Source organism: Gopherus flavomarginatus, chromosome 1 (assembly GCF_025201925.1).
Source record: "Gopherus flavomarginatus isolate rGopFla2 chromosome 1, rGopFla2.mat.asm, whole genome shotgun sequence".
Lineage (NCBI taxonomy): Eukaryota > Metazoa > Chordata > Testudines > Testudinidae > Gopherus > Gopherus flavomarginatus.
Genome location: NC_066617.1, coordinates 6,376,399 through 6,396,664, shown reverse-complemented (window position 1 = coordinate 6,396,664; position 20,266 = coordinate 6,376,399). Strand labels below are relative to the sequence as shown.

General features: G+C 43.4%; 2 protein-coding genes across 2 annotated transcripts in view; one reads left to right on the top strand and one right to left on the bottom strand.

Annotated features, from left to right (window-relative positions):
• The window catches only part of AHCYL2 (adenosylhomocysteinase like 2), an 84,228-nt gene extending 74,426 nt beyond the window's left edge, over positions 1 to 9,802 (bottom strand). The window contains exon 1 of the mRNA XM_050936921.1: positions 9,367 to 9,802. Coding sequence (XP_050792878.1) covers positions 9,367 to 9,423 — 57 coding nt within the window. The 5' untranslated portion in view covers positions 9,424 to 9,802. The remainder of the gene's footprint in view (positions 1 to 9,366) is intronic.
• The window catches only part of LOC127043168 (troponin T, cardiac muscle-like), a 255,113-nt gene that overhangs the window by 199,668 nt on the left and 35,179 nt on the right, over positions 1 to 20,266 (top strand). The window lies entirely within an intron of this gene.

Here is a 20,266-nt window from a genome sequence, read left to right as displayed (position 1 = left end):
AGGCGTGCGTGCTTGCCACATGCACTGGTGTCAGAAGTTTCTCCCCTAGCAGTTCCCGTAGGGGAGCACCCTAGCGACCCCTGAAGTGGTGCCTCCATGGCGAGGTGTAAGGGGCGCTGCGCACTCCCCCTACCCTCAGTTTCTTCTTGCCAGACAACTCCGACAGAGGGGAAGGAGGGCAGGATGTGGAATAGACGTGAGCAACACATCTCGAAGAACACCAGTTATGGAAAAGGTAACTGTCTTTTCTTCTTCTAGTGATTGCTCATGTGTATTCCACATTAGGTGATTCCAAGCTATATCTGTTGGAGGTGGGTAGGAGTTCACAAATTCTTGTGATGGAGCACAGCCCTGCCAAACCCGGCGTCTTCCCTGGTCTGGGAAATGATAGCGTAATGCGAGGTGAACGTGTGATTTGAAGACCATGTGGCAGCCCTGCAAATGTCATGAATGGGGACATGGGCTAAAAAGGCAGTCAATGAGCTATGCGCCCTAGTCGAGTGTGCCCTCACAATTGACGGCGGAGGGATTCCTGCCAGGTCATAACAGGTACCACACATTGAATGAACAAGAGTTCTGGGGACAAGCTGCAGCAAAGCTGGAGCAGAGCAGTTCTGAAGCACCTTCACTGGTGGCAAGAAGGAATTGAGGGTTGGGGGAGCACGCAGCACCCCTTATACTGCACCATGGAGGCGCCACTGCAGGGGTCACTAGGGATGCTCCCCTACGGCTACTGCTAGGGGAAAAACTTCTGACACCGGTGCACGTGGCGAGCACGCACACCTATTGTAGAGCACACATGAGCAATCACTCGAAGAAGAATCACAGCATCCCTGGGAGGTAGGGACATAAAGAACCCCCATTTTATAAGTGGGAAAACAAATATTCCGTCTCACAAAGATGATCTGCAGTAGAGATGGGAAGAGAAGCCAAGGATCCTAACTCCTCATCTTTTGCTTTAAGCATTAGACAACACTCCACCACTATCAAATCTGGGTGTCAATCTTCAGTTTCATTCATTGCTAAAAGTCAGCTAATGTAGTTCTGGAGTGAAAAGTTACAGCTGTTTAATAGGACACAGCAACACCACCACATAGCTTATGACAAAGTGAAGAAATGTATTACTTCAATTGAAAAGGCACAGAGGATTTGAGAGGTGCAAAACTATTATTCGAACTGGAAATTTGCCAGGACATTGGGATTAACACCATTGTTGCATCCCAGGCTAGATCTTCATGGAAAAAGAGGTGTGTTTTTACTATCTTACTGTAAATTCCTAGAGAAGACAGTTTTTTACATTGAAAGGGCTGTTCAAGTTACTTTTCTTGATGTAAAATCTTAGTGGAGAGGAGGCACAGGTACTTTTGACTTCGCTCTCTTTAATGGAGGTCAACCATACATCCTCCACTTATGGTTTACCCTGAGTAGCTATGTCAAGGTAAAAAACACTCTTTCCCCCCAGTGAAAAGAGAGCCTAAGGCACCAAAGCTTAACAGACTATGTAACCCACAAATAACCTACTTAACAACTATCTTGTCAGGAAAAAAGGTTGCAACATGCTTGTTCTTTGTGGAGGTTAAAATGTAGAGAATCACATTCAGTCCTACTGAAGTCAGTGCTGTACCAGAGTTTGAGAAGATGGTTAATACATGTTTTTAATTATCTGTGCTACAAAGACAAAAGTGCCTTTAACAGTGGAATGTGCAGGAGGTCAGACTAGATCAGTGGTTCTCAAACTGCTGGACTCATGACCCCTTTCACACAGCAAGCCTCTGAGTGCGACCCCCACTATAAATTAAAAACTTTTTAAATATATTTAACACCATTATAAATGCTGGAGGCAAAGCGGGGTTGGGGGTGGAGGCTGACGGCTCATGACCCCTCATGGAATAACCTTGCGACCCCCTGAAGGGTCACAAGCCCCAGTTTGAGAACCTCTGGACTAGATGATCATGATGGTTCCTTTTGACCTTAAAGTCTATGAGTCTGCAAATACAGGGGTTGTAATCTGGTCTTCCAACAATGTTAACGTGACCATGTTGTGTATATGGAATATTTTTCTATTCCTGTTTGCTTTGTTAATTGTAAGTCTTAATATACTACTATAGTATACCCACAAAAACCAGTATGTAATATACAGGAGTGAATGCTGCAGGCTTCAAGACTAAGCTTGATAAATTTATGGAGGGGATGGTATGATGGGATAGCCTAATATTGGCAATTAATTGATCTTTGATTATTTGCAAGTAAATATGCCCAGTGGTCTGTGATGGGATGTTAGATGGGGAGGAATCTGAGTTACTGCAGAGAATTCTTTCCTGAGTGCTGGCTGGTGAGTCTTGCCCACATGCTCAGGGTTTAGCTGATCGCCATATTGGGATCGGGAAGGAATTTTCCTCCAGGGCAGATTGGCAGAGGCCCTGGAGTTTTTTGCCTCCTCTGCAGCGTGGGGCACGGGTCACTTGCTGGAGGATTCTCTGCACCTTGAGGTCTTTAAACCATGATTTGAGGACTTCAATAACTCAGACATAGGTTAGGGGTTTGTTACAGGAGTGAGTGGGTGAGATTCTGCGGCCTGCATTGTGCAGGAGGTCAGACTAGATGATCATTACGGTCCCTTCTGACCTTAAAGTCTATGAGTCTAACTAACTTTGGATACATCTTGAGTGCTTGATTTTGGAAACAGCGCTTGCAGGAATGCTTGCTTTTTTCACTTAACATCTCTAGTTTCTTTTAAGGAACAAAGGAAAAGAAACGGGGGATACCGATTTTGTGCAGCCTACAAGTTCATGGGGATTTGCTAATGGAGCTTATAAATTCCTTGCTCCACAGCAAACGGACTTGTAGAAATAAAACAGGGCAAACTCTAAATTACTCTACAGCTAATCAGAATGCAATGATCAGTAAGATCTCTATACATATCAAGTTAGATATTTCACAGTCTAGCCTTTATTTAGTTATTCCTGTGAGAAACAAGGTGATAAGAATGTCTCTTTCCAATGGGAAAATTCCTAGCCTCTCAGAATACCCAACTGGGTTAAATGATTTTACCCAAACTTCCCAAAAAGTTCCATCAAAAAGACGAGAAACTTAAAGCAGAGAACAAGTAACTATCATCCCAAAATAGTTTAGAAAGTTACGAAGCTGTAAAAATAACAGGACTAAAATGGAAACTTGTTTGGCAATCTCACCTAGAGTGGTTATGACCAGCATGAATTATGATAATACTTTGCCCTTAATAGCACTTCCTATCAGAGGATCTCAAAGTGCTTTATTTAATGCTCCCAGTGTTCCCATGAGGAAAGTATTACCCTATTAACAGATGGAAAAATGGAGGTACACACAGGTATGCAACTTGCCAGAGCTCATAATGAGCAGAGACTGGAATTGAATCCTCTGAAAACTGTGCTTTAACCACTAGATTTGTGAAAAGACCCCAGCCGACTAAGATCTCATCATTTTTCAGGAAAAAAAACCCCACATGACTGCAACAATACACAATACCCTGGTTACCAGGAGAGATGCTTTATATCCAGTTACACTTTCCTACATGAAATCAGAGACGTGCGTATGGATGCCTGGTGTTAATAGCTGAGACGCCTCCAAAACACACACAACTGGCTTGCTGAAGTAGACACAATGCTTCTCCCTCCACTGTGACACCAACTCACTCCTTGCTTATCGACAACAGCTGCCTTGCACAAAATGAGCTGTAAAATGTGAAGGTTAAGTTACTTCAGTTAACTTCTAACCCTGACTCCTTCAGCTATGTTCAAAAGACTTATGATTCATATCCTTTTTGAGGAGGGAGCTGTAGAAGTGTTCCAAACTTTCTCATGCCTTAAATTAATGTGTAATCCTGGCAACTCTACTTGTTGAGCCAAGGCCTATGCTAAAGCTTTAAGTGTTTAAGATTCCAGCCCTACAGCTAAAATGTCACATGGATTCTAACTCAGTGGATTAATGTGTACATTTTAACCCTTTGTAATTCTGAAGCACAATCCGAACTTCTCCCAGTAATGTATCTTATTATCCAGATGTCTTGCAGTTGCCAGGTCATTTGCTGTCTGGGAGGCCATAGGCATCCATCTAGAGCAGAAGTCCCCAAAGTGTGGAGACCGCTCCCCTAGAGGGGCGTGGAGGACCATCTAGGGGGGTGCAGTGGGGCCCACGCCAGTCCTCCTGGGGGCAGGGAGGGCATGCCATCTAGCCCCTCCCCACCCCCAGATCTATTCTGGTCCAGCCCCCAGCCATGTCCCCTGCTCCTGGCACTGTCCCTAGCCTCAGCCGCTGACCGCGGCTCCTTTCCCAGCCCGGGGCCAAGGCAGAAGGCAAGGCCAGGAGTGGAGCTGCACCTGGCCGCAGGCCTGGCTGCTGGCCCCCACTGCAGCGAGGTTGCAGCTATGCTCCCACCCCGAGCCACGGCACTGGCTCCCGGCTCCATCCTGGCCTCATCCCCAGCCGCGACTCTGTTCCCAGCCCAGGGCTGGGGCTGAGGGCAAGGCCGGGAGTGGAGCCACACCTGGCTGTGAGCTCAGCTGCCAACCTTGGCCTCGGCTGCCTGCTCCCACCGCAGCCTGGCTGTGGCTACCCTTCTGCCCCTGCCCCCAGACATGGCCCCGGCCCACCCCCAGCTGCAGCCCCAGCCTTGGCCCCCTTATCCTTCCTCCCAGCCATGGTCCCGCTCCCGGACCCAGTGGAGGGGGGACAGGAGGGGGGATGTCGATAAGGGTATGGGGGGATGCAACCCTCAAAAGTTTGAGTACTGCTGATCTAGAATACTTCTAGTGCACCTAGAATCTCAGTGCAGTGCTAAACGAAATGAAAATCAAATATTAGACCATTGCCTAGAATAGTACAAACTCCAGCTTGAGAGTTGAGTATATTCTACCACTTCACAGGAGACCTGGGATGGAAGATGAACTTGGTCCTCAGACCTCTTGGATATCAGTGCCAACAGGGGACTGAATCACAATATATTGCAATCAAGCCCACCCTCATACCCAGTGGCTTGTTCAGAGTACCTCCTGCTCAAATAGGTCTTAGAAGATGAGTACAAGTTTCACACGTGGATGCCAGGAAAATCCCTTCCCCTCACTGCCATTGCTAGGCTTCTCCACTAAAAATCTTCCCACCATGGACAAATTGATACAGCTCCACTGGTGGAAGTGCTAATGGAGACAAGACTCCAAGCAGATACTAGAATTTTATCACTATGTTCATATAACGGTTCAGAGCAGGCTTATGTAACACAGCTAAAAATGCTGCAATCTGATAGTCCCTAGTCTATATTACGGCTACCACCACAGCAACCATGTTTGGAAGTGCGCTGGTGGGAAATTTTTAATAAAACAGCTTCATGTGGACAAGGCCAAAGAGAGACTCGGATGAGGAATGACAAACATTTACAATTGGAGAAAATAGTTCCCCAAACTTGTTACCAGGCCTGTTTGTAGCTGCACTGTGATAGCTGAAACCAAGTGGCAAGGTTCTTTCCATATTATTTCAAGTTGCTCAGGTAACAAAAGGGGGCTTTGTTGTCTCCAGTATAAAATCATAAGATCAGAGAAGTTAGACAGCAAAACACCTGTTGGGTTCTCAAGGCAGGATACGTTTTCCCCAGCAGTGAATGCATCTGATGTTGAAATGCTACTACACTTGATCTTAGTCACAGGCCCAAAACCAGCAAGTTTTTCCACTTAGTTTGAAAAGTGCTCAAGAAGTTCCTTTAGTGCACTTGCTACGGGCCATCTGCATGTGTTGTCCAGGAATCTCTGCTGTCTGGACCCACATGTACAGTATTTGACACACACTACACAGGAACAGCCTTTTCCCAGAGCAATGAGTTATCATTACAAGTGAAACCAGTTCCCTCTGTGCACTCTGAGCTATTACCATGTCTTCAATATGAAACTGCTGAAGTCTCCAAAAAGAATCCACTTCCCTGGGAGTCGCTGGTGTCTCACCATCACTACTACTGCACTAAGTATGGTTTTTTACTGACACCAGATAAGGGAACTTTTGCTGAATTTTAAAGGGCAGATCTGAAAATCCCGCACTTGATTTTACAATTGCCCGAGGTCCCCAGCAGTACTTCTGATCTTGATCACATTGGGGTTAGAATCATATGAGCCACAACTGCATTTAAACCGGGGGTTTGCTAGCAGGATTCGTCTACCAAAAAGTTTCCCTTGATTGGTGTGGACAGAGATTTGCTTAAGGCCAGTATTTAGACCAAGCTATAGGATTACCAGAGAGGTTATCTACGATTAAGGCTACAATTTTGTCATGGAGGTTGCAGAAGTCCCGGAATCCATGACTTCCGGAGACCTCTGTGACTCCAGCTCGTGGTGGCTGGAAGCTGCAGGGTTCCTCTGCCGAATGTGGTGGCTGGTGGGGGGGTACCCTGCAGCTCCCAGATGCTGCAGACAGTGGGGGCCCCCGGAGCTCTGAGACATGGGAGGCTCAGAGCCAAGCAGCTCCCAGCCGCCAAGGGCAGTGGGGAAAGCTGGACCTCTGAGCCTCCCAGTAGGGTGGAGGCCCTGGAGCTCCAAGCCAGAGCCACTGCAGCTGCCCAGCCTCTGCGGGTGGTGTGGGGACTCTGCAGCTCCCCATTTTGTCAAGGATATTTTTAGTAAAAGTCACAGACAGGTCACAGGCTCCCATGAATATTCCGCGACACATCCATGACTTTTACTAAAAATATCCGTGACAAAATCTTAGCCTTATCTATACCACCATCTATGCACAGTCCAGATCTCAGCTTCATTGAGGGTCACAGTAGTCCCCCAACATAGTTAACATTGGGTTCATTCTCCTCAATCACGTATTAACCCTATTCCTGTTTTGTTCTTCAGCCCTGTAAAATTTCAGATGTGTAGCACAATTCAGGAACACCTACACTACAAGACTGTTTTAAATCACGTCAGGAGATTGCTGTGTTGCAACTGATTCCTCCAATGCAGTGGAAGTTGCATGTGGGACCTTAAGCTTGGTTGTTGTACAAACCAGTTTAAAATACAGCTTGGCTGACCTGTGCAGAAGGGACTAAATGCAGGTTTAGTTAAAAATCAGTGCTTTACTTAACGTGAGAACCTCGGTTGAAACCTAGGTTAGAACAAGCGGCAAAGAGTCCTATGGCACCTTATAGACTAACAGACGTTTTGAAGCATGAGCTTTCGTGGGTGAATACCCACTTCGTCAGATGCAGGTTAGAACAGTGATTCTTTGTAATCCCCAAACTCCCTGAATCTTAACACCCCACAACTCTGAGAGGGGTAGCAGGTTTGAAATAAAGACCCAAACCAACATGTGAATTTTGCAGTTCAGGACAATCTTTACTTATAGCATGGTTGGACCCATCCACATTGGCTTGGCAAACCATGTTATACCTGGGTTTAGCAGAGTTCAGACTGATTAAGCATGGCTGTTAAACACAACCACAAGCTCTTTGTAGATGAGACCTTGTAGCACAGACTTTTTAAAAACATATTTTTTCCTGAAAAAATACGTGTCCAGATCACAAAGAGAAACTGTTTACAGCCCTGCTAGCAACCACCACATTTAAACTTATTTTTTGCTAGCACGGGTCAGATCCCAGTATGATTACCTTTGCCCTAAAGATATAGAAATTATGAATGACCAAACTAAAACCTAGTTCATAAACAGAAATCCCTATTTGAAGGTATTTGAATCAGTATAAAATAGACACTTCTAAAGTGTCAAATGTTATGCAAAGTTGTAGCAATGCTGACCTTCAAATGTAATAACAATTTCTTAATACTGTGACATAAAATACAAGATAAGTTGGGGTAAAGTACAGTAGATAATTTCACTCTGTAGAACACCAGCAGGCCAGGGAAAGAAAATGACAGCTTAATAATTACTGTAAAACTTTTAGTGACTAGCAAAACTTTAGTGACTGTAGAGAGACTAATTAACGCTGAATTACTCCAGAGGACTAACCAAATGAGAACAGACTCTCTGAAAAGATATTTTTATAGCTTTGAGTGTTTATATCAGACCGGTTCAAATACTATATTTACCACTGGCTATTTGCAAAGCTTGTTGCTGCAACACATTTTTAAGTTCCTACAGAAATCCAAATCTCTTGCTTTAGTGTCCTAAAACAAATCAATCAAAGGCCTTCCTTAGGCTTTCTCTACACTGGTACCTGAACAACAAAACTTTTGTCAGAGGTGTTAAAAGAACACTCCCCCAAAAGACAAAAGCTTTGTTGATGAAAAGTGCCAGTGCGAACAGCGCCTGCCGACAAAGCTACTGCCACTTGTTGGGGTGGAAGTTTTTTGTCGGCAGGAGAGATCTCTCCCGCTGACAAACAGCAGCAACACCGCATGGCTTTTAGCGGCACGGCTGTAGCGGCACAGTCCTGTCGCTAAAAGGTGTGTAGTGTAGACACAGCCTAGGAAGAGCTGGTAAGAGTCAACTTTTCAAAGAGAAAGAAGTTAGGCTGTAAAATGTGAGTAGCAATCTGGGAAGGCGTAATAGCTCTTAATATGGTGCTCTTTTGCACTGGGATGGCATAAGCATTTTTAAACCATGGTAGTTCACAGACACTTTCTCCGGTGGAAGCTGTCCCCCAGACACAAACTTTAACTGTCCAAGTGCTGGCTAGTTTTGAAAACAGAATCACTACGTTGTCAACCATTTCAAGAACTCCTCATGTCAAAGGAGCAAAGCAGAGAAAACGTTATTTCAGTTCTCACTGTGTTTCCTCTCCTGCCCTCTTACTGGCTGAGGTGAGGCTGAGCAGCACATGTTGCTCTGAGTATCAGTTGCCTGTTTTAAAATTAACGTTAGGGAAGGTAACCAAGACAAAAGCAACACAGATGCCATTTCAAAGACGGAGTCCTACTTAGTAATAAACATTAAGACTGCCAAAGAAAGAATAAAGAGTGTTTGCTATGCATATCTTGTTCTCAGAGTAGACAATGCAATGCACCCCAGAAGATTATTCTGCACTTCAAGTGGTTTTTCCTCCATGTATCTCAGATTGCTTTATAAACATCAAGTCCTTACACAATCCCCCCGTGAAACAGGAAAATAGTATCCCCATTCCATAGATAGAGACTATTTCTAGTGCCATTTGACCTTTTACAGTTAGACTGGAGAATATATGAACAATGAAGAATAATCCTGCGTTGGCAGGGAGATGAGACTACTGGATCTTGCCTGCCTCTGACTTTAACGATTCCCATTCCTGGTAAATGTTATTATACTTGAGTACAATGCAGTAAAATTGCGCCTGGCATAAATCCACTTGACAAACAGAAACTCTCTTTAGAAATACAGTAGTGACTCATTTGCTGTGTATTAACTAAAATAATAAACTATACGTCAACTCACCATCCACTCTGGCATGTGGAAAGCAGAGGTACCTGCACTGCTGTCCCATTTCTCCATGGCTGAGACTTTTCAAGTTTGTTCGGTAGCAAAGGAAATTGCTATTTGGATGTGCAAAAAAAGATATGCACAGTGTACGCGCACACTCAAAGTCAAGAGCCAAGCTCCTAGCTTTTCAGGAGCTCACAATAGGCGTCAGTGGCTGCACCCCCTTCCAGCACAGGCCTTCTATTCAAATCAGCCTCCTTAGTCAAGTGCTCAGACAGACGATAGGCAGTTCCACAGACAGATTCAATGCCTCATTTCTGTTTGAAACCCTGGCTCAGATGACGCTCTCAAACACAGTTTCTCTTGTGGCTACTTCATATTTTCAGCTGGGCACTGCATGATGCACAAGCCTCTCTCTACAGACTTTTAGCTCCAGCTGAGTGCAGAGTGTATGCCTGGCAACCTTGCTTTTGTGTGTGTGATATCTATCAATGGCCTGCCTACGCCCCTAAGAATACGTCACCGAAAATGCTGATACCGTGATCAATAAGGATCAAGGTCAAGAACGCACTTCTATTTTTATAGCTACTTTTTGCACTGTATTGTAAACATGTGTCTCCTTGAATGTAGCTGGATACTTGATAGCATTAAAAGTTCATGTAACTCTGAACAAAATAGCATACGAGTGCCTCTAGCTGCTAAAAATGTACTCCTGGCAAACCAGCAAACCAGTGTATTTAAAATTGACCTCTAAGTGACACAATTTTGCGTAGAACTCAGTAAATATTGTTTTAAAAGAATATATGCATTTATCAGACTCAGAGAAAAGCTGTGGAGTGTATTCACTTGTTCACAGCTCCCTCTGCTGGGCAACATGCGCATCCTTCCTTTTGGAAGTACACCTCTATCCCGATAGAATACGACCCGATATAACATGAATTCGGATATAACACAGTAAAGCAGTGGGAAGCCCCGGGCCCTTTAAAGCGCCATCCGAGCCCAGCTGCTTTACCACGTTATATCCAAATCCGTGTGGAGCCCTGGGCCTTTTAAATCACCGCCCAAGCCCCACTGTCAGAACTCCAGCAGTGATTTAAAGGGCCCGGGGCTCCCCACAGCAGCTGGAGCCCCAGGCCCTTTAAATCCCTTCCGGGGCTCTGGCAGCCAGGCTCGGGCGGTGATTTAAAGGACTAGAGGCTCCAGCCACTGCGAGGAGCCCTGGACACTTTAAATCCCCGCCCGAGCCCCGCTGCCAGAGCTCTGGTGGTGATTTAAAGGGCTCGGACCAAACCCGATATAACGTGGTCTCACCTATAAGGCAGTGAGATTTTTTGGCTCCCGAGGACCGTGTTACATCGGGGTAGAGATGTAGTTGAAAAACAGGTATAAACATCTAGCTGAAATGAATGATTATAAAGTGTTCTCATATTCAAAGGAGTTACGGGGTCCAGTGTTTGTTGACTCCACATTAAACTTGCTCAGTTTACCAGTAAAATTATGGCTTTGTAAACTACTAATGCGGCACACACAGCCTGGGGGGTTCTAAATTAAGTTGGGTCTTTTCGGTTTACTCACTACCAACATTTAAGATTCTGCAATCAGAATTAGTGAAGAATCTATCTGCAATGCACAAACCAGAAAAACATCCAGCTCATTATTCTGTAGCTGCCTTGGTTCTGCAGCACTAGCAGGAGTAAAAACTTTCATTATTACAGTCTGGAGAGCCAAGTCTGACTACACACAAAACAGATCTGCTGGAATAAGGTGTCAAACAACAGCACATTAATATTTTACTTGTTACTGATTTTTTATAAAAGAGATATTTCATATAGCAATGGCAGTCTGGACTAACTAGCTAATCTTTTTACAGAAGCTAGTTTTCCAATTGTAACCTCCAAATTCCACCCAAAAGAAACAGATCTCCCTGAAAATTTCCATGCCATTTCTCATTCAGAGAGATTTATTTCTGGGAAAACACCCCAAAAAGAGGTTTAAAGTTATGTTGGTTGACTCTTTCTCCTCACTGAATTTTTGAACAATTTCCTAATTTTTTTTGGCACATCATCTCCAGAAGGGCTCAGCCTACAAACTTACAAATGTGTTTTGGCATTACTGATAAATGTCTTTCAGTGTTTGAACACATATTAGTATTCCAACAGCATACTTCCATAACAGAACAAAACAACGGGGCAATGTTAAAGTTGGATGGGAGCTGTAAATTGGGGATTGGGAGGTTAGTGAATGATTATATGGCAGTGGAAACCTGGCTGGATCTCTTTACTGTTCATATAGAGTTGAATGTAGATTTTTTTTTTAATTGGATAGGTGTAGAATTTTTGTAAGTATAGTGATGGAGAGGGGGTGCCACCTTGACTCCACTGAAATACTTTCAAACTTAGCTCTTCTATAACACAGTTTTTTGTTTGGAAATAATACTTTAAGACAACTCCACAGCACTCTGGCTTCTCTCTTTCTCAGAGATATTGCCAGCTTCCCCTGCATGCCCCTTAGAAGTACCATGCAAGAGTATGAATACAGCACATTATGCTTACTCATTCCTCTCTCTTCCATATTGCCCTCATCAGAGGGTATCTGGCTTCTGAAAGCACCGTTCCTTCCAGAAAGTCACACAATGATGAGTTTTGAATTGCAAAATTCACCTAAATGCCTAGGAGAGTGCCCTGTAATCTACAGTTGTTTTCCTCTCCTGTCCTTCTAGTGTATCAACAATTTTGAATGCCAAAGGCTTGGAGTTGCCAGGTACTAGCTGAGACAAGGTCATCTGAGGCTAGGGGATAAAACTGAAACTCAAGCAGAGCATCTAGTATGTTTTGGACAAAGAGTTGTAATGAAATAGGGACAAATTCAATGCTAGGCTAAGCACGTAAAACTCCACGGAAGTGGATGTCATCCTAATATGTCAGTGGTGAATTTGGCCCACAGACTAGATCAAGGGTTGGCAACCTTTTAGAAGTGGTGTGTCGAGTCTTCATTTACTCATTCTAACTTAAGGTTTCGCGTGCCAGTAATACATTTGAACGTTTTTAGAAGGTCTCTTTCTATAAGCCTACAATATATAACTAAACTATTGTTGTATGTAAAGGAAATAAGGTTTTTAAAATGTTTAAGCAGCTTCATTTAAAATGAAATTAAAACACAGAGGCCCCCAGACAGGTGGCCAGGACCCAGGCAGTGTGAGTGCCACTGAAAATCAGCTCGCGCTCCGCCTTTGGCACGTGTGCTATAGGTTGCCTACCCCTGGACTAGATTGATTTGTTATATTGAAAACTTTTACCCTTTTGAGTTGAAAAAGTGATCTCCATTAGGCAATAATACCCTCACGTTTCAAGGCATTATGTATATCCTCATCCCTAGCAATCAAGAGATCTACAGTCCAAATCTCAATGTTAGCCGCCACCCTTCCTCTAGGCATCCACTAGCCTAGCTTGCTGCTGTAAGTCAGAGTGTGTGTTGATTCTAGCACCTTCCCATGGGATTTTAAGAGTCACAGATTTCAAGGCCAGAAGCATTGTGATCAACTAGTCTAACCTCCTGTGTAACACAGGCCACGGAACTTCCCCAAAATCATTCCTAGAAGATATCTACTTAACCATTTCTCTATCACTGCAGCCATAAGCGCCGACTCCCCACGGGGAAAAATTAGTGGGTGCTCCGCACCCACCAGCAGCCAAGCTCCCACCTCCTTGCCTCCTTCTCCCGCCCACCCCCAAGTGCACCATGGCCTTACTCCTCCCCCTCCGTTCCAGTGCTTCCCACCACCTAACAACTGTTTGGCAGTGCTTAGGACTTTCCAGGAGGGAGGGGGAGGAGCGGGGCTGCAGCACGCTCCGGGGAGGTGGAGCAGAAGTGGGGCAGGGGCAGGGACTTGGGGGAGCAAGGTGGAATGGAGGTGGAGCAAGGACAGTTCAGAGGCAGGAAGAGGCAGGGCAGGGGCGGCGGCGGGGGGGGGTCAAGCACCCACCAGGCAGAAGGGAAGTCGGCGCCTATGACTGCAGGGGCCTCAGGCTTTACTACATCTTGGTCCCTTCTATTCTCTACCTATGGCGCATAATGTCTCATCTTCTGTGGGTTGTAATACTTTGGTTTAATTTCAGCTGTTGGGTTTAGTGAGCAGGTGCCAGGGGGTGGTTGGGGGGGCTGTGATATACAGGGAGGTCAGACCAGATGATCTGGTGGTCCCTTCTGACCCTAAACGCTATCTTTTAAAAGAACATGCAAGCTTCTATGATGATCCTGTGGATTTTAGTTAATGGACCTTCTTCAACTTCTTAAAGTGTAGTAGTGTGATACTGCTCCTTGTTGCAATGGACATCAAATATATGACAGTTGCTGTTACTTAATAGGCAATGATCTGTATGAATCAGCTCCTGTGTGCTTCTCAGCACTAAGCCAGGAGAAGCCTGTCATCTCTCATTCTCCAGAGTGAGCTGGTCAAAGAAAGAATACTTTATGCTACTGAAAAATTCATTCTTAAAAAAAAATCCCAATAGGATATTTAACAAGTTTATATTTGGTTAGTTGACGTCTTCCAGTTATTAGTGTTCTAGTAGATGGTGCTGTCTCCTTGACTTCTCAGTATTATGCATTAACCAGAATAACATATAATAATACTTCGTACTAGTATTGCATCCCTCACTGGAGAATTCAAACCACTTTACACCGAGGTAGGTAAAATATATTCCCATTTTACAGACTGGTGCTCTATACCTCCATTTTCCTGTGACTTGCCCAAGAACACACAGGCCATCACTAAGAGAATGAGAGTCAAGAGACCAGGCTTCTTTTCCCCTACTCTCCAGCTCCAGCCAATAGTCACTGCTACTTCCTTGCCCCACCATTACTATTCAAAACCAGAGCGTGCATCCTCAGCATTAGAGCTTTGATTTGGGAAGTGATTCTCTGCAGATTCCACTGCATTGTGGTCTTTAACCAGAGACTTTCAAAAGAATTCCATGAGGTCATATTTATTATTTTGTATAAAAATAACCGCTACCTCTTATCTCACCAGTTAAACTGTCTTTGAATAGTTTATAACCAAGAACTGTGACATCCCATTGATTTTTCTCATATACCCTTTTATCATAAACATTAGTTATACAAAAAGAACTTCTTCCAGTGCGAGGCATTACAGCTGACTCAATTTAGATTTTAAAGCTCCTTGTCCTGACAGAGTCACCAGCAGTGTGAGAGATGAGAAAGTCTGCCGAAGAGATAGCATTTTACTTAAAGGAACACAGTCATCTTGAAAACTACATTTGTCTGAAAATGTACCTACACTCAGTTAGTTGCAATATCTATGACATTTGCTGTGTGTCCTTGGACAAGATGGCTAACCCTTCTGTGCCTCAGTTTCCCAAATTGTAAAATAGCCATAAGACTTATGCACCTTTTTAAAGCACTTTGAAATTCTCAGATGAAAGGCACTCTACAAATTCAGTCTTACTACTATTTATTAACTGCCTTAGCATTAACAAACCACTGATGTCCAATGCTTCGAGCCCTGCTAATACTTGCAGCTATTTCTCAAACTAATGCACTCTCATTAGCCTTCAAAAGATTTAATTGGAAGCTGATAATTGATTGTGCCTCTCAACCAGTATTAAAAAAAAAAAAAAAAAGCATCTGTTGAAAAGTTTTAAAAGAAATTAATTTTTAAAAGTCACTTGCAGGCTGACAATGTATTAGTAACTCTAGTAAGAAAGTCAGTATTATTCCATTGTGCTCAACAAACTAATGAAATATTAATTAAAATAATTCTGAATCTGCTGCAAATTTTGACTTCTGCAATAATTATATTTTGAATCATTAGTATATGGTGTTTGTTTTTATATATTCTTGTACTCACAGAAACTATAACTCACATAAAATTACCATACTTGGAAATCAAACGGATTACTTCCAAGCCTTGTTAGGCTAAGATCTTTGTGCCAGGAACTTCATCTTCATAGCTGTCTGTAAAGCACACAGAACACATTTTAAGCTAAATAAAAATAGTTCTACTACTACTTTCTTGCATGCTGGACCTACTAAACTTGCATTGCTTCCTATACTCTTGTTTTAGCCAAGGAAAGACATCCCATGAAAGGAAAAGGCAGATAATGTATCCTGGTCCCCTAAATATCCTAAAGAAATTCACACTCTGAAGTCTATAAGAAATGAACTGGTCTTAGTTCAGTTCCTACTGCAACATATCATAAATGACCACCACAAAATAGGTACCATCTTAGACAGCCTGAACCAGCAGTTCAGTATGCTGGTAAAACTCCGACTGACTTCAAGTTTTACCTGTTTAATGTACCGCAGGAGCCCACAGAATAACAGAATGAGTAAGAATTCTCCATGTTCCTCTTGCCCCTAGGTCAAGGATAAGGCATTAAAAAGAAACTTGCCCTGTTATAGAACTATTCTGTGGACAGAGCTCCAGCATCCAGGCCTCTTAATTTAGCATCTTTCATGAGCAGAGGGGGTGAAATTCACCCCTGTGCAGAGCCCTAAAGTGCACAAGAAACATCACTTTCTTTGTCACTCTGATAATCAGAAAGATGCTGAACCATATTCAATAAACAGCCCCCTCAGTGAAGTGAGCTTTGGACTAGCAGACCAGCTGAAGGCTTTAAAAACATTTGGTAAACAAAATTTAAACAGAGGTGAAATGCTCACTGGGACGGATACCCAAGGATAGGCTTTCATAGAATATCAGGGTTGGAAGGGCCCTCAGGAGGTCATCTAGTCCAACCCCCTGCTCAAAGCAGGACCAATCCCCAACTAAATCATCCCAGCCAGGGCTTTGTCAAGCCTGACCTTAAAGACCTCTAAGCAAGGAGATTCCACCACCTCCCTAGATAACCCATTCCAGTGCTTCACCACCCTCCTAGTGAAAACGTTTTTCCTAATATCCAACCTAAACCTCCCACACTGCAACTTGAGACCATTGCTCCTTGTTCTGTCATCTGCCACCACTGAGAACAGTCTAGAACAGGGGTAGGCAACTTATGGCACATGTGCCGAAGGCGGCACGTGAGCTGCTTTTCAGTGGCACTCACACTGCCCGGGGCCTGGCCACCGATCCAGGGGGCTCTGCATTTTAATTTAATTTTAAAGGAAGCTTCTTAAACATTTTAAAATCCTTATTTACTTTACATCCAACAACAGTTTGGTTATATATTATAGACTTATAGAAAGAGACCTTCTAAAAATGTTCAAATGTATTACTGGCACGGGAAACTTTAAATTAGAGTGAATAAATGAAGACTCAGCACAGCACTTCTGAAAGGTTGCTGACCCCTAGTCTAGATCCATCCTCTTTGGAAACCCCCTTCAGGTAGTTGAAAGCAGCTATCAAATCCCTCCTAGTAGTGACAAGTTTGAGAGACAAGTATCAGAGGGGTAGCCGTGTTAGTCTGGATCTGTAAAAGCAGCAAAGAATCCTGTGGCACCTTATAGACTAACAGACATTTTGGAGCATGAGCTTTCGTGGGTGAATACCACTGGATTCTTTGCTGCTTTTACAAGTTTGAGAGAGGAGAGTAAAAGTGGTTCCAAAGCCTTATGTAAATAGAGCTTTAAAGTCTGCTGAACGCTTTCCCTGAAACCATAAAGGAAGACACTGCCTGAAAAATTAGAAATATTAAGAGGTCTCTGCTGGAGCTCATAGAAATAAATACTTGGTTCTACAGAATAAAGTCTCCAATCTCTGCTGAAAACTTGAATAAAACTTAATGACAGACACAGAGTCTCTGCAGCAGAACAACCAAACAAGGCAAGCCTCAGTAAGAGATGTTTGGCAATTAAACAAGAAGGAAGTTTAATGTCAGAAGACAGGCAGTGAAAATGCTACACAGACACTAGGGGGTGCTGAGAGTCTGCACAACAAACAACATTTATTCCTTATTTAATACATTCAGCTTGATGGTTGCAAAAAAACTTCCAATAACTCTGAAAAGACAAATAATAAAAATACGTTTAGACTGGAGCTTTCAGGTATACATAGCTTTATTTCCAAGCATTCAGATCAAACGTCTCCCAGAAGAGGTTCTCAGCCTTTTTCCTTCTGAGGCCCCCACCAACTTGCTATAAAAACTCCACATCCCACCTGTGCCACAACAAATATTTTTCTACATATAAAAGCCAGGGCTGGTGTTAGGGGATAGCAAGCCGAGCAATTGTCTGGGGCCCCATGTCGCAGAGGTCTCTGCAAAGCTACATTGCTCAGGCTTCAGCCCTGGGTGGCAGAGCTCAGGGCCATAGGCTTCATTCAGCCCCATGCAGTGGAGCTTCAGCTTTCTACCCTGGGCCCCAGCAAGTCTAATGCTGGCCCTGCTTGGCAGCCCCCCTGAAACCTTCTCACAGTCCCCCAGGAGGCCCTGGATGAGAACCACTGTCTTACAACATACAGCTCCACTTGGAGACATTTATTGTTATGAACAGCACTGCTTTAATGAGCAAAAGGAGAAAAAGTAATAAGGACTCCCTCAAAAGAAGGCCGTTACTCTGCTGCCAATGTACAAAATGAAACAGGAGTGGGAAACTTAGGACCCACTGTGCTAACTTTACAACAAGTCTGCATTATTTCTATCCAACAGAGGATATCCCAGAAAAAGTACTTTAAATGCTCAAATGCACACATTGCTCGCCCACCTGTCTGAGCAAGGTATTTGCCGTTAAATGGACTGGAACTCGATTACACATTTAGTTTTAAGTAAATACTTTCAGTGTTTGTAAACTAATGATCTCCATGTACGCCATGCCAGTGCCAAGCTCTCTTGAACATTATGGGTGAGGGCCTAGCTCAGAGTGCAACTTTCTTTAGGTGGGAAGCCTGAATCGCAACACTTTTCACAGAAAGTCCCACGTTACGTGATCCTGCTAATGGTGAGTCTGAGAGGCTAGGTAAGACATGGCAATAACTAAAGTACTTAAAAGAAGTGTAGCAATTGCTTGAGAGAATGTGTATGCAGGAGAATACAGACTGGATTTTCTCTGTCAGTAGAGACCTCTGCAGTTCAACCTTTGGACTCAGAAGGCCCACCACTAAACACAGTGGGGTTCAGCATAAAGAAATTCCTTCTACCAATGCCAAAGACTTCCTCAATTAGACAAGCTAATGAGCAGTTACCTTCAGAAAATTAATTCTATTATAACTGAATAATAAACAAATAAATGGTAAAACTCTACCTAGCTTTTTCATCCATAGATCTCCTAACACTTTCATAGGAGATAAATATCATTCCCATTTTACAGATGGGAAATTGAGGCACAAAGGGTGAAGAGGCTTCTCCAGTGTCACCCAGCAAGCTAGTGGAAGAGCCAGGAATTAGAATCCATGTCTCTTAAGCCCTGGTCCAGCGAGCCCTACAATGAATGCATTCTGATAAATTACTAAAATCCTAGGAAGTACAACCAAAATTCAGATTATTGATTTGTCTATATATTCACCTTAAATACTTCATGACAATGAGTTTATAGACCAAATCCAAAAGCCCAATGAAAATCTAGGGGATCTAAGTGTATGTCACCTTCCCAGGGACATACAGCAGATCCTTTATCTTCTAATCACCTCAAAAGCATTCAAACTCACCTTCCACCCATTCAAAACACTCTCACAAAATGATTTCAGAGACCAAAAGAGGGCTAGACACAAAAGCTGTACCTGGTATAGTTAAAGCAGCATAACTGGATGGAGTTATATCAGTATAAAGGTGTTTATAGCTGTGTAGTTTAGTTCCCATATAGGAAGGGGAATAAGTTATGCTAAGATAACTACTCTGGTACAGACACTTTTATAACAATATATCCACATCCCCATTACAGGTTGTACCAACGTAAGTATTTCACAAAAAACCCCACAGCCCTAACCAAAATAATTCTATCAGTATAAAAACTGTGCGTAAACCAGAATTTATACACTAGTTATATTTAGGGCTTTCTACACTTGAGTTTTTTACCTGTGGTTTACTGATTGCCATTTAACTTGGGGTAATTAACACATTTTCAGAGGCTGGCCCTGAATTTAAGCTAAGGGCTGGTCTACACTAGAAAATTAGGTCAATCCCACGGATGTTGCTCAGGGGTGTGAAAAATCCATATCCCTGAGTAACATAGTTACGGTGACATAAGTCCCCAAGTAGACACTAGAAGCGTGTGGCAGAATTCTTCTGCCGACATAGGGCATATCTACACTACAAAATTAAGACGACCTAATTTTCATCAGCATACAACCGCCACCGTAATTACATCGCTTGTGCATGTCTACACTTTACTCCTTGGGTTGGTGGTGTGTGCCCTCATCAGGAGCATGATCATATTGGTCCCTTCTGACCCTAAAGTCTATGAACCTATTTGCAATGACTGAACTGTCAGTGTGGGGCATTGTGGGATGGCTTCTGAAAGTCAGCAACAGTTGATGTAAGCAAGACAGTGAATACACTGATACGGAGTTGCCTTCTGCTGGCACAGGTAGTATCTACCCTGAAGTTGTGCTGCTGCAGTGGTTTAAGCATAGACAAGCCCTAAATTACAAATGTTTGTATCCTGGAACAAACGTTTGGGGAGGATCCAGACTAGCCTTTGCAAACATGTTGAAAACTACCTTGAGTTAACTGGCAACCATTTAACTTGAGATAAAAACTCAGATGATAAGGGCCACCTGGAGACACACAAGTGGTTTAGGAAGACATTAGTTATGAACTGTGTAACTCTGGCAGCTATGCTAAAATACTTGACAAAAATAGTTATGACCCCTGCAAAAATATGCAATGTAGATTGAGAAATCATTTTCTATCCTGGGGAGAGAGAAATTCAAGCTGGTGAAAGGAAGTGATTGACAGCCCCAGGCACAGAATGTTTTGATTTTTTAAGTTTTGTTAGATATGACATTTTCCTAAGAGGCAAGAGA